Genomic DNA, 18625 nt, shown 5'->3' with positions numbered 1-18625 from the left:
AATTGTCTGGTATACTTTCAACATTCCATGCCCACCTATGCTCCTTGGTAAGTAGAGTCTGTCAACATTGCTGGCCCTGGTTGCTCAGCCAACAGTCCTGAGTCCTGTAGCCCATTTGTTTCCAGATTTCCAGGAACTCTAACATCTACACATTATACACCGAACTGTGTAGAGTATTTCTGTCTTTCACAGAGAATCTTGGAACTGATTTGAATTATCTTGCAAAATGCTATTATAGCAGGAGGCTACCCTGTAAGCCATTAGTGGTGCCAGATGGTGAGATGGCAAGATGGTGACATCCTGGCAGTCAGTGTGAATGAAACCCCATTTCATTCATTGGAATTGTTTCACATGCACCTATAATAAACTTACCCTTCCTCTCTCTTTTACATATACTCTTTGAGAGTGTCTCTTCAGCTGAAAGGGAACAGATCAGTCTTAGCAGCAACATGTCAAGCCCAACACTTCTATCCCATTATGGTCAGATCAAGGTATCCTTCTTTCCCATTTGCAAATTGCTACCTTGTCACTTTTGCCTGGTTGGTTTCATTTCAGAACATGAAAGTCAATTTTATATGTCAATGTTATATTTCCTGAGTTAGTATTGGCAGGAAAAAGTAGACCTGTAGGAAGCATTTGTGTGCGTATGTGTGTGCCTGTTTTACCTGAGAAGTGACAAGCTGGTGTCTCCAAAGAGGCTGCATGGATTTTGTTAAGGATCTGTACTGTAAATCCACCTCTCTCCTAAATTGTGTTCAATTATTTACTGCACTTTTAATTTTTCTTCTTCTAACATATCCCCAGCTATGGGTCTCTGGATATAAAAGCTGTTCATAAAGAAAATAAACTTCCATTTCTCAACAATATAGATACTTTTCCCTGTTCTTCATGCCCGTTCCCTGCATACAGCTTTGTCAGGGCCTCAGCTGGGAAAAGTACCTCTTGGTCAATACATCCTGGAATAAGTTATTAAAGAAGCAGAGCTGCACTCCATCATTACCATTCATACACATCAATGAAGGAGACATTTTGTAAACTCGCAAACATGATGCATGTGTTAAGCATGGAGAATTCAATGAAAGCATTTATCAGCTCTTTGCGAGGCTGGTAGTGGGAAGAGAACTCTGGAGAGAAACAATTCCTGCAAAACATGGAATACCAGGAATAATGGTAATAAAAAAGACTTTAAAATGATAAAGTAGCCTCAAGAGGGAGCAAGCCTTATAATCTTTTTAGCACCTGTCATACTTCAAATTTATCCCTCTCTCTCTCTGTGTTTTCTTTGAAGTGCAGATATACTCAAATGAGAGAGAATAAAAGTGCATAGATGGAAATGGTAAAACAGAATTGGAATTAGGAAGATTTTTTCCCAAGATCAAATCAGTTTCAGAGGCTGAAGCCAAGATGGTAGTTTGCCATCTTGAACTGTTCCCTGTTCCCAATTTTAGAAAGTGATTTTTTTTAAAAGTGCTTTATTGTGACTGAAAAGATTATCCCTGCAAGGTTAAAATTGCCAGTTCCCTCAAGGCTGTGCATATCCCCCCTCTAGGTTTTGAGTAACTGGGGCAGAGTTCCTGTGATCCAACCATACCATCTTGCAAAATTGGCCCTGATCTTACCACTCATCTTAACACAATACTGAGATTGGAGTAATATAGATTGAGACTGTGGCATTGTAAAGGGGATTGATTCATATCAAAATAGATTGTGTGACCTCTTTCACTTTAGATACATGGATGAAATTATCCTGAACCACTCCAGGATTCAGGAGCTGTATACATGTGCATAATTCCTTGCTGAATATAACTTGTACACTTCTGTGCATTATAACACAATCTTATTCCTCAACTGTGTCTTCAGCCATCTTATATACCCATTTATCTGGGAGGAAATCTAAAAATTAGTCGTTGACCGCTCTTTTTTTTAATCTCTTGGTTTATGATTTGTGTTTCTACTCTGATAGTCATCTCTGTCTTAAAATCCTCAATTTCTTTATTTTTCAATATTTCTCTGTCAGTCAGGATTTGTATTCTCTTCCTCCTGTCTGTCCATAATTTTTTCCATATTGTTTTCTGTCATATCTTTCACTTTATATTCTTCATCAAAAACGATGTTTACAGATACAGAGATTATTGTTGTCAGATTAGTTGCACATTTCTCTCAGAGTTCTTCAAAAATCCTTTCAAATGTCTCAAGCAGTGTACCTTTTATCTATCATGTTGTATATTTCACTTTTCTTTTTCCTGACTGGAATTTTGGTCCCCTCTGGGGGCTCATTTCTGTGTTGATAAAATCTCAGGTTTCTTTGTTGTTTTGCTTTCAACTTTTAGCCAATGATCTCTCTCCTGACAGACTAAACAATTTGTGTTTCCATGGAAATGTTGTTGTGTATGCCCAATTTTTCAAAAATCTTAGCAAAAGTCAGAATATTCTAAATTTGTCTGGTTCCTTAATCTATTTATAATTTTCTTAGATTAAATTCTTATTTAGGATTTTTTGCTATTTGTTCTTTAAACCGCTAGATAACTTTTCTTTTATTTTGGGATGATGTTTTTCTTTTACCAGGCTGTGTTTCAAACTCGTTATTTGGAAGAACTCTTTCAATGGTAAAATAATTACAAATTCAAAGACAATTAGAAAATGAGATGGTCAAAACCAACGTCCTTGAAGACTCCACTGTGGTTGAGAGCTTGATGGCTATCCTCATCTCCATGTGGTCAGACCTGCAGGATGACTACTATTCTGCAGTCTCTGCATAAGGAACAGCCATCCAGAACACCACTGGGCAATCTCTCCTCTACTCCTTATCCAGAGGAGTTCTGCTAGACAGAGTTAAGTGCAGGTCCATCAATTATTGCCACTCGTTTAGAGAAGACTAGTTCACCATTTCCTCTCACCTGGAAATCCCATATCTTTAGAAACAAAGCCATGGCTGCAGATGACTGGCATCATAGCAGAATAGATTTGGTCCAGTCCCCTAATGCAAGCTGCTTCTGGGTGAACGGGGGGGGGGGGGCATCCCTTGTCAGGAAAGAGTTGTCACTCAAAAAAAGAAAATTATTCAAGGTTCACACCAGGAAGGTGGTGGTGGTGGTGGTCGGTTGAGAAGGGAACTTTTTTTTGGCTTGCTGAACTTAAACAAGATCAATTAATCCCAAATTCCCAGACTATAATTCTGCTGGCAGCAAAGGTTGGCAAAGGCATAGGAGATATTCTGTTGGGTACAGTGGAGGGCATTGTGATCTTAAGGACTGCAATCATAGAGAAGGGATAATAAAAGCTCAGACCAGCCTGCCTCAGGCTGCAGACAGAGGAGAGGCTGATAAAGATGCAGAGAAGCAAGGTCTGTGCAAAAGGAGGCCTGCTCTGGAGGTTTTTTGGTCCAACCCTAGGCTTGTCAAAGTGCAGGACAGATTGTCCAGCAGTTTTTTTAAAGGGGGGGTTGGCTTTTCCAGGCCATAGGGAACCCCTTTTATCTAGTAATAACAACTGAATGACAGGAGCTAAAACGGAGGAGAAAAAGAAGCAGTTGCAATTTTGTAGCTGGGACCAACTTTCTCTTTCCCTGGAGCAATTGGGAGAACAAAGCCAAGAATTGGAAGGAGAGGAAGAAAGCGAAAGTAATAACAGCCCCAACCATCATCCAAGAGATTTTGTTATGCATATTGTAGATACTATAACATCATTTACAGTCATTTACAGTCAGTCTGTCAGCCACCTAGAGTCACCTTTGGCCAAGGTGTATGGGGGGCATACAAATGTGATAAATGAATAAATGAAAATAAATGAATAATTAGATAAATAATTACATAATTAATAAATTAATCAATTAAATAAAAAATAAATAAATAAATAATGCATTGCCTAGCTTGGTGGCAGGATCTTCAAAAGATTCTGGTGTCAATGCTGAAACAGACCTGGCTGAAGCCACCTTGCTCGTTTCCGGTTGCCACAGGATTGGAGGGAGAAATGGGAGGTTTCATGCTAGCCTAAACAATTCTCTGTCCCATGGGAACAAAGATTATCTCTGTTCCCTCAGCTGGGGGTTGGTTTTACTGTTAGAAAGCCCGCCAAACTATTCTATTGGTAAATGTAGTTGATTGCGTTGTTTCTGGAGTGGGAAGTTTAACTCTGTAATACTATTACATTTTGGAGGGAACTTTAGTCTTGGTTTTACTTTTGACCATGACAATATTTTGTAACCAATAAACATGTTTTTAGAGGAAAACTCAAGCCTCGGAGTTCTGCTTTGATTGGTCTCATCCAGGGCTTTTTTTCAGCCGGAACGCGGCGGAACCGCGTTCCGGCACCTTTTTCCGGGCCGGCCGCACCGGAAATAGCCCCTCCCAAATTTTACTTGCATTCCTGTTCTCTAAAGGGGCGGTCCTAGGGTTTGATGAGGGCGTGGCCAGGTTTGAGTTCCGCCACCTTTTCTCCGAGAAAAAAAGCCCTGGTCTCATCTATTGGAACCATGACATCTGGGTTTTAATTGGTGCTTGGATGAAAGATGACTAGGAAATATTAGGCTTTAGGTTATCATGAAAAGTTTTTTTCAAAAAACCCCAAAACCCTCACAGAAGACAATCATTTCCATATTAGCCGGAAATCAAACTTTATTCACAAAAGACTTTTTTACAGGCATGTAGCACAGAAAGATCATGTAATCCTTGCCTACTCAGTCTGATAGTTGATTATGATTGTACATTTCCCTTAAACCAGATTTCGGCTAGGCAGCTTCTTAGAGGATGCTTTCAAACAAAACTATCTTTTTCCAGTTTTCAGTTTAATGACTCTAGTTGATAAATAGGACATGTGGCAACTTTTGGACATTGTGTCACTTAAGGTCCCATGGACCCTGAAGCCAACAATAAAGGAAGATGCTGCCAGTCTCATAAAACTGATGATGCTGATTGTGTTCATTTGCACTGATACGGATATGTGTATATCACCTAAGTGTTGCACAAAAGATTTGTCAGCACAGTCTCTTGACACTCCCTGCTCTGAAGAATATAGAAGCTATGATCTCCTATAAAGCAAACCCCAAACCATGAGATTTGGGGGTTTGCTAATGATGTACTTTAACCTAAATTATTTGATAAGGAGATTATGTTGTGCATCTTGCTAGAATTCATTCGAAGTGAATTATTTCTCCATGCTCTTTTAAAGCAGGCATGGGGCTATTTAATTTTCATGGATCCTCTTGATCTAAAATTAACCACTTTTAAAATGCCCAGGATTGCAGGGTGAAAATTAAACACATACTTAAAACTCTTCCGTTGATATAAATGGGATTTAAAAAAGCTCCCATTTGGCTGAGTCTTGCTGGTTTCTCTTTTATTGCTCTCCAATGGGTTTCTCCCCTCCAGTTGAATTAATAAAGTCAATGTTGCATACTGGTTGAGAGAGTAAGTTATGATCCAGGAGGTTCAACACTTCACTGACTATGAGCTTGGCTGATAAACTTTGGCAATTCAGTATTTTCTCTTCCTTTCTGCCATATGGAGAAAGTGTCACTGGCCTGTTTTACAAGGCTGTTGTAAAGATTGCTGATATAAAATTTATAGTGTGCTTTAAAAATTATTGTTACTCAAAATGAGGTCCATGGACTGCTGCCAGTTTGCAAACATGTTTCTCACTGGTCCAAACGTTTCTAAATATTTACTCTGGAATTTTGTACAAAATTCCAGAGTAAATATTTAGAAACGTTTGCAGCAATTTGTTATTGCCACAACATCACAAGCCTGATCGGTGGGTTAATGTTGTTGAACCAGTTTGCATGTTATGAACTCATATGGTAAGTTGCATGTCAGTCAGTCTGAAGTTGCATGTGGTGCGAACTGTATAGTTGTGAAGAGCAGAAGGATCACATTGCAGCACGTGATATTTAAAGCTTAGTTTGCCAACTCCTGTTAAAATCTTTGTATCAACATTAATCAGCAAGATAGGACAATAATTAGCACACTGAGCATGATCTTCACCTGTTTGGAGTACAACTGTAATGTAAGCCTGATTAAATGCCGCTGATAAAATTCCCTTGTCAAATATTTCTTCGTATACTTGACAAACTTTTGGCACCAAAAGATCCATGTTTTATACCACTCGAGAGGGAGCCCATCTAGCCCTTGCCATTTTTAAAATTACTTGTTTAATCTCTTCCTCAGATAGTGGAGCAAATAAAAGTTGTTTTTGTGTATCATCCAAATGTGGTAAATAAATTTTACCTCAATACATTTTCTGGTTTAATACATAATTCAGAATAGAATCTTCAAAAATGACAACTTATAGCTGTTGAAGTTTTATACATTTCATCTCTTTCACCTCTAATAACTGGAATCATTGGCGTGTCTTTCTTTTGTTTTAAGCAATTAGCCAAGATCCTATCGGGTCTTTCACCATTCTCTCAATATCTCTGCTGTAAGCATGTTAACATACATTCTGTCTGCTGAGATATTAAGTAGTTAATTCAGGTTTCCTTTTCTGTATTTCTCTGTACAAAACTGTAGATAGGAATCTAACCATCGATGCCTATGGATGTTTCACTTCATCTTTCAAGTTATTTTTATTTCTAATCTTATTTTTATATGATGCATAGACCAGGGCTTTTCAACCAGTGGTACGGGTACCACCTTTGGTACATTGGCACCTGGCAGGTGGTACGCGACCAAAGTGGTAGCGGGGGAGGGGAATGAGCTGAACCGGTGGCAGCACCGCACAAGCCTGAGCGAGAGATGGCTGGAGTTGCAGGGCTGTCAGGGCTCAGCGGAAGCGCCAGGATCAGTGCCGCTTTCCAGCTGATCAGCACTTCTTTGGGGCTGTCAGGGCTCAGTGGAAATGCCAGGATCAGCGCCAGGCTCCAGCTGGAGCTCGGTGCTGATCCTGGCGCTTCTGCTGAGCCCAGAAGAAGCGCCAATCAGCTGGAATGTTGCAGCATCTCCAGGGTCTTGTGATTAACATTCAGATGCTTGGCAACTGATTCATATTTATTACGGTCACAGTGTCCCAGGGTCATGTGAAGTGACCAAAACCTGCTGCAACCACCCAGCAGATGAGGGGAATAAAAACTACACACACTCCATCCCACCCCCGCTGCCAATCCTCAACAGAAATGCTCACAACAATGAAAACCTCGGACAGGAGGGCTGCCAGGTGGGCAGGCAGGTGTCTTGCTCGGCTGTGGCTTGGGGGGCACTTTTTTCAGTGCCATTGTAACTTTGTACAGTCATTTAGCAAACTGTTGTAAGTCGAGGACTACCTGTACTTTATCACTTTTTTCCTTTTTTTTTTTTTGGTCATCAAGTTTTTGACACCTTGCTAGGCGACTGGTGGTCCTCGGATGTTGCCATATCCTAAAAGTGGTACAATAGGTGAAAAGGTTGAAAAGCCCTGGCATAGACAATGTTCCTACCTGAAATACATACTATAATTTATATGCTTCCCATTCAAAAATTTGGGCACTTGGTGTTTCTGAATTCAGATAAAAATATGGGGAGGTCTCTACTTGCATGTGTTGTATAAATTACTCATCATTCAGTATGGAAAACACTGAAATACCGATTTCTCAATACCTTAGCTAGTTTTGAAATAGACATTTCAAAGAGATTGCACTATGGTCAGATACGTAACAAACCTCAATATTGCATTCTTGAATCTGAATTATTTATTAAATTTTATATGTCACTTATCGCCCTGTTTCGCTAATTATCACTAATGTTGATAGAAAGCTGTTCAGCTCAGTGTTAGCACACAGATTATAGTGAATGATATTGTTTCTTATTAAGAATGATCAAGCAGGGTATATTAAAACTAGGCCAACCGCAGATAACAGGTTAGTTGTAGATCTAATAGACTTGAATAAAATAAAGAACAATTCGTAATTTTATCATTAGATTCTGAAAAAGCTTTAGACAAAATATATAAGTAGCACTTGTCTGCTGTACTAAATAGATTTGAATGACCTGCGGCTTTCACAGAATGGATTAAAATATTACAATGAGCCCCCTACATTAAAGTGAAGGTTAATTATATATTTTCTCCTTATATAATTCCACCTTTTAGGGGAATTAGGCAAGGATGTCCACTTTCACTCTTGCTTTTTAATATCTGTGTGGAATCTTTCACTTGTGCTATTAGACAGCACTGGGAGAGCAATGGAGTAGTTGAACACAAATATATGGTACACCTTCGGTAAGGCAGTGAAAACTTGTCTCATTCCTTGGGTCTTTGGATCAAGATAATTAAATCTCCTATCTGTGCCATGCAATAAATTTAAGTCTCCAACTGTCAATTAATTGTTTATAATTGGTATTGTTTAGCTTGCTTTTGATAGCTTTGATTATTGGTTTATTGTAATTCATCCAGAAACACAGCCTTTGTGTTGGTCAGCCATATGAATGTGACTTAAGGAGAGTAGAGTTTGTAGGACTGATAAGGCATTACTGCTGAAAAATTGGTTCCCCTCAGCTAAGGTGCTAACTTGAGGTGTCATGGGGTGTGTGTATGTTTCTCCAAGCAAGCTGAGTCTGAAAATAATGGCAAATAATCAGTTGACCTTTCAAATTAATGTAACATGTAATTCAGCTTAAATAAAAATGTAAGATCTAATTTTGTCACCTTGTAGAATACGTTTGAGAACCTGCATTGTTTACGATACTTCTATTTGTAATTGGGGGGGGGGGGCAAAGTAAGAGCCAGCATCCCCAAGTGTTTCATAACCAACCCTAATGTTTTTTAAAAAATAATATGCTCTTTACAAAATAATAAACCAATACTATTTATAGATGGTTGTTATAATATACTATTATATTAAAAAGCTAAATGAAAGCCAAATGGGTGCTGGATGCCCAGTTATAGGAAGACATATAAATGACCCCACAAAAAAAGGTGTCAGATTTTGAGCTACCATGCAAGCAATGGACAATCCTGAATAGGATTCGCACCTCACATGGCATCTGCTGGGACTCTCTGTATAAATGGGGCATAGTATCCTCCCCTCAGTGTGACTACAGGGTCCCATGTCAAACTGTAGATCATATCATGAGTAGCTGTAAGCTGAGGGCATATACCGGTCCAGTATCTGATTTTTTTTAATATAAACAATGCTGTGCTTTAACGGTTAGATGGTCTAGACATTGATATTTGAACATAGATCTTCTTGACAATTATATTTTATTGGTTCTTCTAACCTAGTTGAAATATTAATTTATATTGCTAGTCCATGTATGATATGCCATACACTAAATAAGTAAATAATATACTAAATTTTATATTCGAGAGTAAAGGGGAAAATGTGCCCAGTTCTAAAACCAATGTTCTCATTTTTATAGTTCTAATATTACAACTGATTGATTATGCCATCAAGTTGTTTTTAACTCCAAGCAACCACAGTGATTGATTTTCTTCATGACAATCTATCCCTAATCTGTTATTTCAAGTCCTCCAGTGGTGCATTTGTCGCCACTGTCATAGTCTGTCCTCTGTGCTGATGGACAATGTTGTTTGTCCTCCTCTTTCCTTCCAACTTTGTCAGCATTAGTGCCACTTCCAGGGAGGTGGGTCTTCACGTGATGTGTCCAAAGTAGGATAATTAATTAAATTAAATTAATATTACAGTTAATTCAACAAGATTAATTTGTGCCTTTGGAAGAAGATATTGATTGCTTTAGATGGAGATGTGATACTCAAAATATAATAATTTGTGTGATGTGGGTTGGTTCTATAATGGCTTCTTTGGATAGGAGATCTCACATATTAATTTTGTTTTGAATGGTTCCTTGGTTTTTGTAGTTGCTCTTGTTCCCTTGGATTTGGAAATGAGCAGGAAGACAATGGAAGCCTACAGAAAAACTTTCAAGTCCATCTTGGCAATGTCTGAATGACAGCATATCTCCATTGAAACTTTGGATCTTTAGTTGATTCAGTTTGGGATTCTGGCTAGAATGATTTGAAACTGCTCCACTCTCCTCATTAATCCTATACCAGTGATGGCAAACCTTTTAGAGACTGAGTGCCCAAACTGCAACCCAAAACCCACTTATGCATCATCGAGTGCCGGGTGGGCGTGGCCCATTGGCTGGGTGTGGCCCATTGGGTGGGCGTGGCTGCAGTGGTAACGGCAGATTGGGTGGGACTAAAAAGTTCAGTCAATCAATTTCAACTTTGCAAGATCTTTTTTTTCCTGCGAAAAGTTGAAATTGACTGATTGAACCTTTTTTTTTTTTTTTTGCACACGGTGGCGGAGGCCTAAAGTGAAAAGGTTTTATAAAACCCAGCTGAAGGCCTAGGACTGGGGTGACGGCACGCGTGCCCACAGAGAGGGCTCTGAGTGCCGTCTCTGGCACCTGTGCCATAGGTTCAGCACCACGGTCCTATACAGAGCTTCTACATTTAAGTTTCAACTTCAGTTAAAAAGATAAATAGATGATTTAAATAAATTCTCTTCAGTTAAAAAGAGAATAGATGATTTCCCCCCAGAAATCATGATTCTACAACATGTTGCAAACAAACACCATAGAAAGGAGGCAAAGAGACAGGTAGAGATCAGTATCTGGGTGATCCAGGATTGGGGAAAACTGATTTCTTATATAAATCTTTAGAAGATACAAAAGAGACAAGATTATATGAGCATAGTGTGTGGCCTGAGTAATAGAGGAGTAGGTATCTAAGTGTTCCTGAGACAGGTGATACAATCTTATTGTAAACAAATGTTCACTTGGTTATGCCAAGAGCTTTATCAGCAGATATAATGCAAGCTGGGGAATCTGGTTGTAGATTCAAAGAATTAGCACTAGCTGACATGGAGGACGATATTCATCATGAAAACTAATTTATCACACTCTGTCCTGTAATTTCCTTCCCGAGTTTTTCAAAAGGAAAAGTCTTACCAAAGTCATGAGCAGCACCTGTGCCTATACCACCTGCTGAGGCCTGAAATCTGGAGTTTAGTCATAAGATTAGCAGATCTCCTACATTTACAGACCACTTTGCCCATTCAATAATAATATAAACTGGTTTGGATCCTGTATAATGAAATGTGTCATCATTGGGTTGCCTGTTTGTTGTGTTCAGTTTGCCATTTCAGCTGTGCAACCTTTAGAATTGTTCAAGTGGAGAGGAGAGGAACAGGCTTTCCAAGCAGAGAAGGTTACTTTCACCCTCCATAGTTTCAAGGAAATGTGTGCTTTCCATTTATTCCTCAGTTGATACATGTGTGACCATTGGCCTGAAAGGGAAAACATTCCTTTATGATCAACACAAGAGCCAGCCAATCAGAGTTGTGCACAGCCTGGTCCTGAAAGAGTGGAAAGGAGCCCCTTTGTGATGAACACAAGGAGGAATCAGTGCAGATCATGCAAATCAGAGGCAGTTTAGTTTAGTGGTTAGAAACCAGGAGACCATGAGTGTTAGTCCTATCATGGACATGAAAGCCATCTGGATCTATCTGATCTCTTTGGGCCAGTCACTCTGTCTCAGCCTAATTCATCTCACAGGGTTCTTGTGCGGAAAATAGTGAGAAGAAGGAAGGAATATTAGATATGTTCACTGCCTTGAGTTATTTACAAAAATAAGGCAGGATAAAAATAATCTAAAGTAAAAAAAATATGTTTCTACTCTAAACATTAGACACCGATTCTCTTTTAATCTGATTTTTTGAAGGAGGCTGTATGCATCTCAGATATAATGGAGTATGCTTCCACAGTGTGTCTGCTATAAGTACATGTCTCTCTTTGCTTTTAGATGTATCCTAAAAGCTATAATTAATATGACATTATTGAAAAGAGCCAGTTCAGTAGGTAAACTTCAGTTTCTAGCACAGGTAAGTGAGGAATGGTGGGAGGCATCATTCAGCAATGTCTTTTGAATGGCAAGTTCTTCAGTCCTTCAACCCCAGAAATATGTTCAGTCCAAATATGGTACCATATTTTCACTCATGATAAAAAAACATTTTTCCCTATAAAAACATCTCCACATTCCTAATTTGTTTCCCAGGAGTGGGAAAATGGAATTATTTGCACAGCATTTTTGTAGCAACTAAGCTATTCTGTTTCCTTTCAGAGAAAAATCACAGCATCGTTCATCTGAATAGCAATGGATTAGCTATTTGAGCAACCCACCAAGAAAAGAGGGAAATATGGCTGGATTCTGTTTAGCTGGACTGCAACAATATTCATTTTTCAAGGTATGTGCAAGAGATTGCTAGTGCCCTTATTAGAAGACTGCTAATCTGACCAGCAAAATTAACTAAACTGATAAAAGTCTCCTGAATCTATAGTTCTTATCCCTGAAGAGTATGCTTGTTGTTTCCCTGCATCAGTCATTTCTCTGGCTGTGCTGTGCCTCTTTTGATAGTGAATAAATCTGCTCAATTTCTAGATCAATTAAAGAAATAAGGCAGAGTCAGAATAGCTGAGCCATGTTACCTTAAACAAAAGAGAACGTATTTGTGGGTGGAAATCAGAAAAGATCTGTAACCCTGTAGATAAAAGGATCAATAAGTTGGCGGAAAAGGTTCCTTAGTTAAATATCTACTTAGACTGATTTGTGTGTAATTGTAGTATATCAGGTGATTTTCATAGGATTTCTATGCTTCAGCTAGCAGCAGGTACTCTTCCCTGTGGTTAATTTCAATTTTTACTAGACAGTAGAATTTACACAAATCATTTGGTATCAGGCACTTGACTGAAGGGTATATAATTAGGTAATTGTAGGAGTTTCTTGAAAACATAACAAAACCTTATTTCTTGTTAGAAATAGCTCCTCTGAGTTAGACAAAGAAAAACCTTCCCAGGAACAATGGCAAAACATAGTTTTGCAACTAAACAAAGTAATCATTAATTGCCTTGACCAGAATGATCATGAACATGCATTGTAAATGTTTTCCTCTTGCTAAGTATAAAGTCTATTGTCAAATAATATGAGCAAGCTTCATCATAGGTGGAATTATTCCCCTGTATTATGAAACTGCTCATCAGGAGTCATCTCATAATGTTATCTGGGATAAAGTGGAAAGTTAAGGGATGTGTCCTCGAGTGGAGAGCCCTGCAACTGAAAGGGACACTAAATCCATAAGATCTATCTGACCTTTCTGAATTAGATTCCATTCCTTTTCTTTGGTGGCCAGGCAAAGCTTGTTTGCCTACAATGTAGGATATAATTCTTTCTGATTTCTTTTAAGACTTTTTGTCCATCAGACTTTGCCTCTGCATAACATTGTACAAATAATTTGCTGTAAGCCTGCCTGCTTCCTGAGAAGCCATCTTATACCAGGTCAGACACTCTGATATATATTTATAGCAGATCAGACACTCTGACTCTCCATAAGAGAAGCCTTTTCCAAAAGCAGTGAGGAATGTGTAGACTTCCACATGTCAATGAACTACATGGATTGCAACTCATGCTGGAGAGACTGGTCCATTTGGAAGGCTTGTTCAACATGTAGCAACCCAAGTAATCCTGGGTGCAACAAGCCCAAATTAGGCTTTTTCTGAAATTTGTTTGTCCAGTGAGTTCAAGGAAGAAGGCATGCTGAAGGAATGTCATCTTCAGGGACCTCATTGTCCCTCTTCAAAAAAAAAAAAAAAAAGCTCCCCCCAATTATAAGGGCCTTTTTTTTTTCTTTAGGCCTTGCTAAATTTATTTTAAAAAACCACTTGAAAATTGGTTATTCTTGAATCAGCTGAGCAGGCAGAAACATCCTACTTCTTCTGAAGCTGGTCCATAATTTACTTGGAAATTCTGTTTCAGCTAACACATGAAAGCTGGAGAGAAGAAAGGGAGGGTGAATCTGCATTTCTTATGTCTCCTTGGTCTATTCTGACTGACAACTTCTGAGGTCTCTCTGTGGTACTTCAATGTTATTTATTAGGAGATGCCAGGGATTAAACCTGGGACTATTTGCTGGCAAAGCAGACATTATATTCCCTTCCCATATGCCTTGTTTTTCAACATCTTGCTTTCTGTCCTGTTCTCTGACCCATTCCTTTCTCCTTCCCCACCTATAGTAGATTTATATGCTTGTCATCAAACAAACCATGGTATAGCATCTTTTTGGGACTGCTGAACAGCGACAGGAGGAAATGAATGAATGTATTGATATCCTGTTTCACAAGTCCTTTGTTACATCAGAATTTGAATACCTATTTTTTCAATACTATTTTCCCTCTGAACCAGGCCATTCTGAATGTTGCTCATGCGTAACATCCATACTTCAATGTATTTTGATGAGAAATATGAGTTGGGAATTCTATTTCCATGAGGAGATGGAAAAAGCGGATGTTGCTTTTTCCCAGTCCTTCTCTCTCCCTTGCTCTAAAACTTCCTGCTGGCCCATACCTCTTGATGTAAAAAGCCTCAATAGGAGAAGTTTCCCCATGACATCCTTCCTTCCTTAGATTTTAATTGAAGGGTGAGGTGTCAGGAGACTGAGACTGCTATGATGAAAGAAGGATATTTGTATATACCTTTCAATCTCCTCATAACTAAGATAAGTGAAGGAACCTCACTCTGAAGAATTTTATTGAAATGTTCTCTTTGGAGAAAAGAAAGACAAGCAATTGGCTATGAGAACTGGTAGATAATAAAATCAACTTCAGCTTTATGGGGAAATTTGTATAGAGGAAGAACCTGCTTCAAAGACAAAATTTATTCTGCTGTTGCTTGGTGAAGATGCAGAGTTTCTTTATGAAAAGCCAACCACCATATTCCAGGCATAAGCCTAAATATTTCCCTGAGGCAAGTTACTCATTTGAACCAAGAAAGGCCCAAACTCTTCCAATCTCCGTGAGACTGTCTTTATTTGCCACTGGTAAATAAGTAAAATAAAATCAATCCAAAAATAACATAAAAAAGCCCTCCCCACCCAAAGAAGCCCCCAAATCAGATCCATGCATCATCAACCACAGGAGAGAGCAAAAGTGAAAAGAAGAAAAAGAAAGAAAGAAAGAAAGAAAGAAAGAAAGAAAGAAAGAAAGAAAGAAAAAGATAGATGAAATTCATTTCATTTATTATATAGAAATAACGGCATTATGGAGTTTTCCCAGGCCACCGAGTTTTTCTAGGCCAAAATTTGGTGGCGGTACCACCCACCCTCCCTAAGATAACAGAGAAAATGAACAAAATGACCACCAAGATTGTTTAGGTCTCTTCAACCACAGTATTATAATTCCCCTGAAGTCTTGATAACATGGAAGAGAGTCACATTGTAGATGACCTGGTGGCCATTGTTCCAGGTGTAGAGAACCCTCTCCCGGGGATTGTAGTCCAACATGGATATGTGGGAATATTGATTGTGGAAGGGAATATCTGTATACTCGTAGCTAGAAGTGTTTGTATAGTAGGCAAAATAGATTTTTGCCCCAGCCAGATGTGAATTTGTCACATAGAGGGTCCCGCAAATCATGAAGGATTCTCCTGCGCTCCGCTTGGGGTAACCAGTGTCCCAGCTGCGTAGTATTTCCAGTGTCATGGGGTCCATCCTGCTCACCACTATGTTGCCAGCATTTTGGTTGGTGGTGTAAACTGCCCAGAGCCCATTCTCATCCACCATGAAGTCGATGTCAGAGAAACCACCCCAGGAATATGGGAATGTGTTGTTGTAGCCAGCCGTGTTGAGGCTGCGTTGTACAACAATGCTCCGTGAACGGAAATGGTACTTCACCACAATGTTGCTCTGATACTTGTTGTAGTAGAGGGACCCGTTGAAAACCACGTGACCAGTGCCTGCCCAAGGGTGAGGCAGCAAGTGCTGGACAAAATTTTGCCCTGTGATGAAGTCATTCAGGGTACGATACTCAAGGACACGACGGCCTTTGTAATAGCCATCCATATACCATACCTGAGGAAAAACACAATGAATTTAATGAGACAACACTTTTAATTTCCCAATGGCCTCAGTGGAGAGGAGAAAAAGCAGAGCAAGCCAAAGATACTTTCAGACCCAAAGTAAAAATCGAAATGGCAACCTTCCAATAGTAAAAGTGCCTTAAAGCATGGAGTATTCACCTAAACTCATTTTTGGGGAGAGGGTCACAGAAACTATAAGCATATAACACTATCTGCCCTCACAAAACACGCTCAGCTTGACTGTGGTTGGTTTCTTTGTAACTTATGTGTTGTGCAAAGTTACCAGTAAAGTTACAATTCTATAGATACTAACTTGGGCCTATTGAATTCAATGTGACTGATTTTTGAGTTGGCCTTAGGATTGCACCCTAAGACTGAAATTTTATCATCTTGAGTTCAAGTCCCAAGGGCTACCTAGTTACTTCTGAAGATGCAGATGACCATTAGAGGTAACCATCTACTGCCATCATGTGGATGTCCAAGGTTTTGCAGCTCAGAGAGTCACATATTGCCTCTGGGATGATCATATTTATATTGAAATATAAAGAGGACTCTTAAGCTTTACAGCAGCTGCTTCAATACACCCCACAGGATCATATATCCTAATCAGACCCAGCTTGGCCATTGGAATTTGGCAGCAGCTGACTAACTGATAATGAGCTCCCTCAATATTCTTGACCTGAATCCCTTTCAGAAGGCAGCCATTACTATACAGGAAATGTATAGTAATTTGAGGGGAAAATGGTATGAAAGAGATTCCTCTTGTGTAAAAATCTACATTAATATAAGATTTCTCAGCACTGGAAAATTTTACTATTATTTTGAGCATTGATTATTTTTGTTATTTTGACCTTGTTTATTTAGGGTAGGAATGTAAGCTGCTCAGTCGATTAACAATTAGAGCAGATGTAAGCCAAGCAAAATGAATGTATGAATATTTATGGTTAATATGACCTACAGTCTCAAAAAAGCTCTTCTTTGCTGTAAAGCTACTCAAGATTATTTATCAAATATTAATTAGGCTTTAACCACTCAGAAAACCTTGAAGAGATTTTTTTTTTTAATATGGATTCTTTGGGAATCAAGAATATTCTCCTATTCCGTTCCCACACATGCCCCCCCCACATGTGTTCACCTGCACACAAACACACACACACATACACAAACACATCTCCTTTCCTGACATGTTTAGAGATCAAGCCTTTTTCCTAAGAGAAGGACAGGATGCAGCTAACCAAAGAGAGAAGCAACCTAGAACTAAGGAGAAACTTCCTGACGATTAGAACAATTAACCAGTGGAACAACCTGCCTCCAGAAGCAGTGAATGCGCCAACACTGGAAGTTTTTAAGAAGAAACTGAACAGCCATTTGTCCGAAATGATATAGGGTTTCCTACCTGAGCAGGGGGTTGGACTAGATGACCTCCAAGGTCCCTTCCAACTTTATTATTATTATTATTATTATTATTATTATTATTATTATTATTATTATTATTATTATTATTATTATTATTATTATTATTATTTCATACTATTTACTGTAAGGGGTTGAAATCAAGGCAGTGGACGTTTGTTCAAATGAGGGAAAGACTTCAGTTGAACAATGGATAGAAATAGTATCACAGAGGAACGTTTCTCAGTACCATGATGGAATGAGTAATCATTGGTAAGAGCTTCACTTAGGATGGTCCATTTCAAATTCTCTTAAGGCATGTGCTGAGATTTGAATTCCAAGGCAAAAAAGTGCTTTGACAACTCCTTCAAGGAGATGCACCTTTACTTGAGCTTGTTCTGTTGTGTGATCCTAAGAAAAGATGCATTTGATTTAAGGAGGTCCATCATTCTCATGTGCGCTCCGAGTCACCTTTTCTCTTCCTAATCTGGATTATTGCACAAAGGAATCCTGTGGCTCTGATAGTGAAACCATCTTGGTTCATTCCCCCTGAAAACAAGAACATTTTGACACCAAAACACCGTGCCCTGTGTCCTTATTACACTATAGCCATGGCAAAATTTTCAGCCGTATGGTCAATCAAATTCCTGGTCTCAAGGAAATGCTTTGAAATCAGTTTTAGCAGTATTTCCTTTATAGCTGTGGAGCAGGAGTCTTCTCAGGAGCAGGACACAACAACCCACAACCCATCTTCTGGAATTTTCTCCCTTCTTCTTGAAGCCAACGTGTCATAGTATCTCTCCATTCTTTAGATGGGACTAGAGGACAGCTTTGCCAACAGAGCAGTTACTGGTTTTTCTTTGAAACCAAAAGAAAAGCAGCAAAGAATTCACCATTTCTGTTGGCAACGCTTAGCTGGAATAGCAATGAGGACACTCAAGCATTGCAAAACTGCTGCAGAGGGCAAGAAAGGTGAGGAAAGCCTGTGGCTGTATTGAAGTGTCCAAACTTACAATTACATTGTTTTTAGCATCCATACTAATAGCTGTGTTGGACGTTAAATCTTGATTCTTTTAATGTTTCCTTAAGGATTCCTTGAGAATGAGCAGCTGTGCAGAAGTATCCTTTGACAGCACTAAAATCACAATCATTGTGGTGATGACCATCATCTTCATCGCTGTCATCATTATTGCCAGAATGAAAAAATCCTAATTTTTAATATCTACCTTCCACTGAGTCAGAATGGCTGTCTTCCCTAACATCTCTAACATGGTGCCCTGAAGTTTATTTGAGCTACAACACCCTTTATTAGCCCAATTAACAGCCAGGGTTGATGGCTGAAGAGGTTTAAAAATATTGTTAAGATTGCCAAGGTACTTTCACGTTTTGCCAATAT

At 39.0% G+C, this 18625-nt stretch overlaps 1 protein-coding gene across 5 annotated transcripts in view; it reads right to left on the bottom strand.

The window, feature by feature from the left end:
- Window positions 1–15138: 15138 nt before the first annotated feature.
- Window positions 15139–18625, bottom strand: part of OLFM2 (olfactomedin 2) — a 154773-nt gene continuing 151286 nt past the window's right edge. For all 5 annotated transcript variants that reach the window (XM_015819074.1, XM_029284706.1, XM_015819075.1 and 2 more), the window contains one exon: window positions 15139–15829. In XM_015819074.1, the coding sequence (XP_015674560.1) occupies window positions 15152–15829 (678 nt within the window). In that variant the 3' untranslated portion in view covers window positions 15139–15151. The remainder of the gene's footprint in view (window positions 15830–18625) is intronic.

This window comes from Protobothrops mucrosquamatus, unplaced genomic scaffold (assembly GCF_001527695.2).
Source record: "Protobothrops mucrosquamatus isolate PMUCROS unplaced genomic scaffold, P.Mucros_1.0 scaffold857, whole genome shotgun sequence".
Lineage (NCBI taxonomy): Eukaryota > Metazoa > Chordata > Lepidosauria > Squamata > Viperidae > Protobothrops > Protobothrops mucrosquamatus.
Note: the sequence above shows the minus strand (reverse complement) of the source record. Positions and strands in the feature narration are given on the sequence as shown.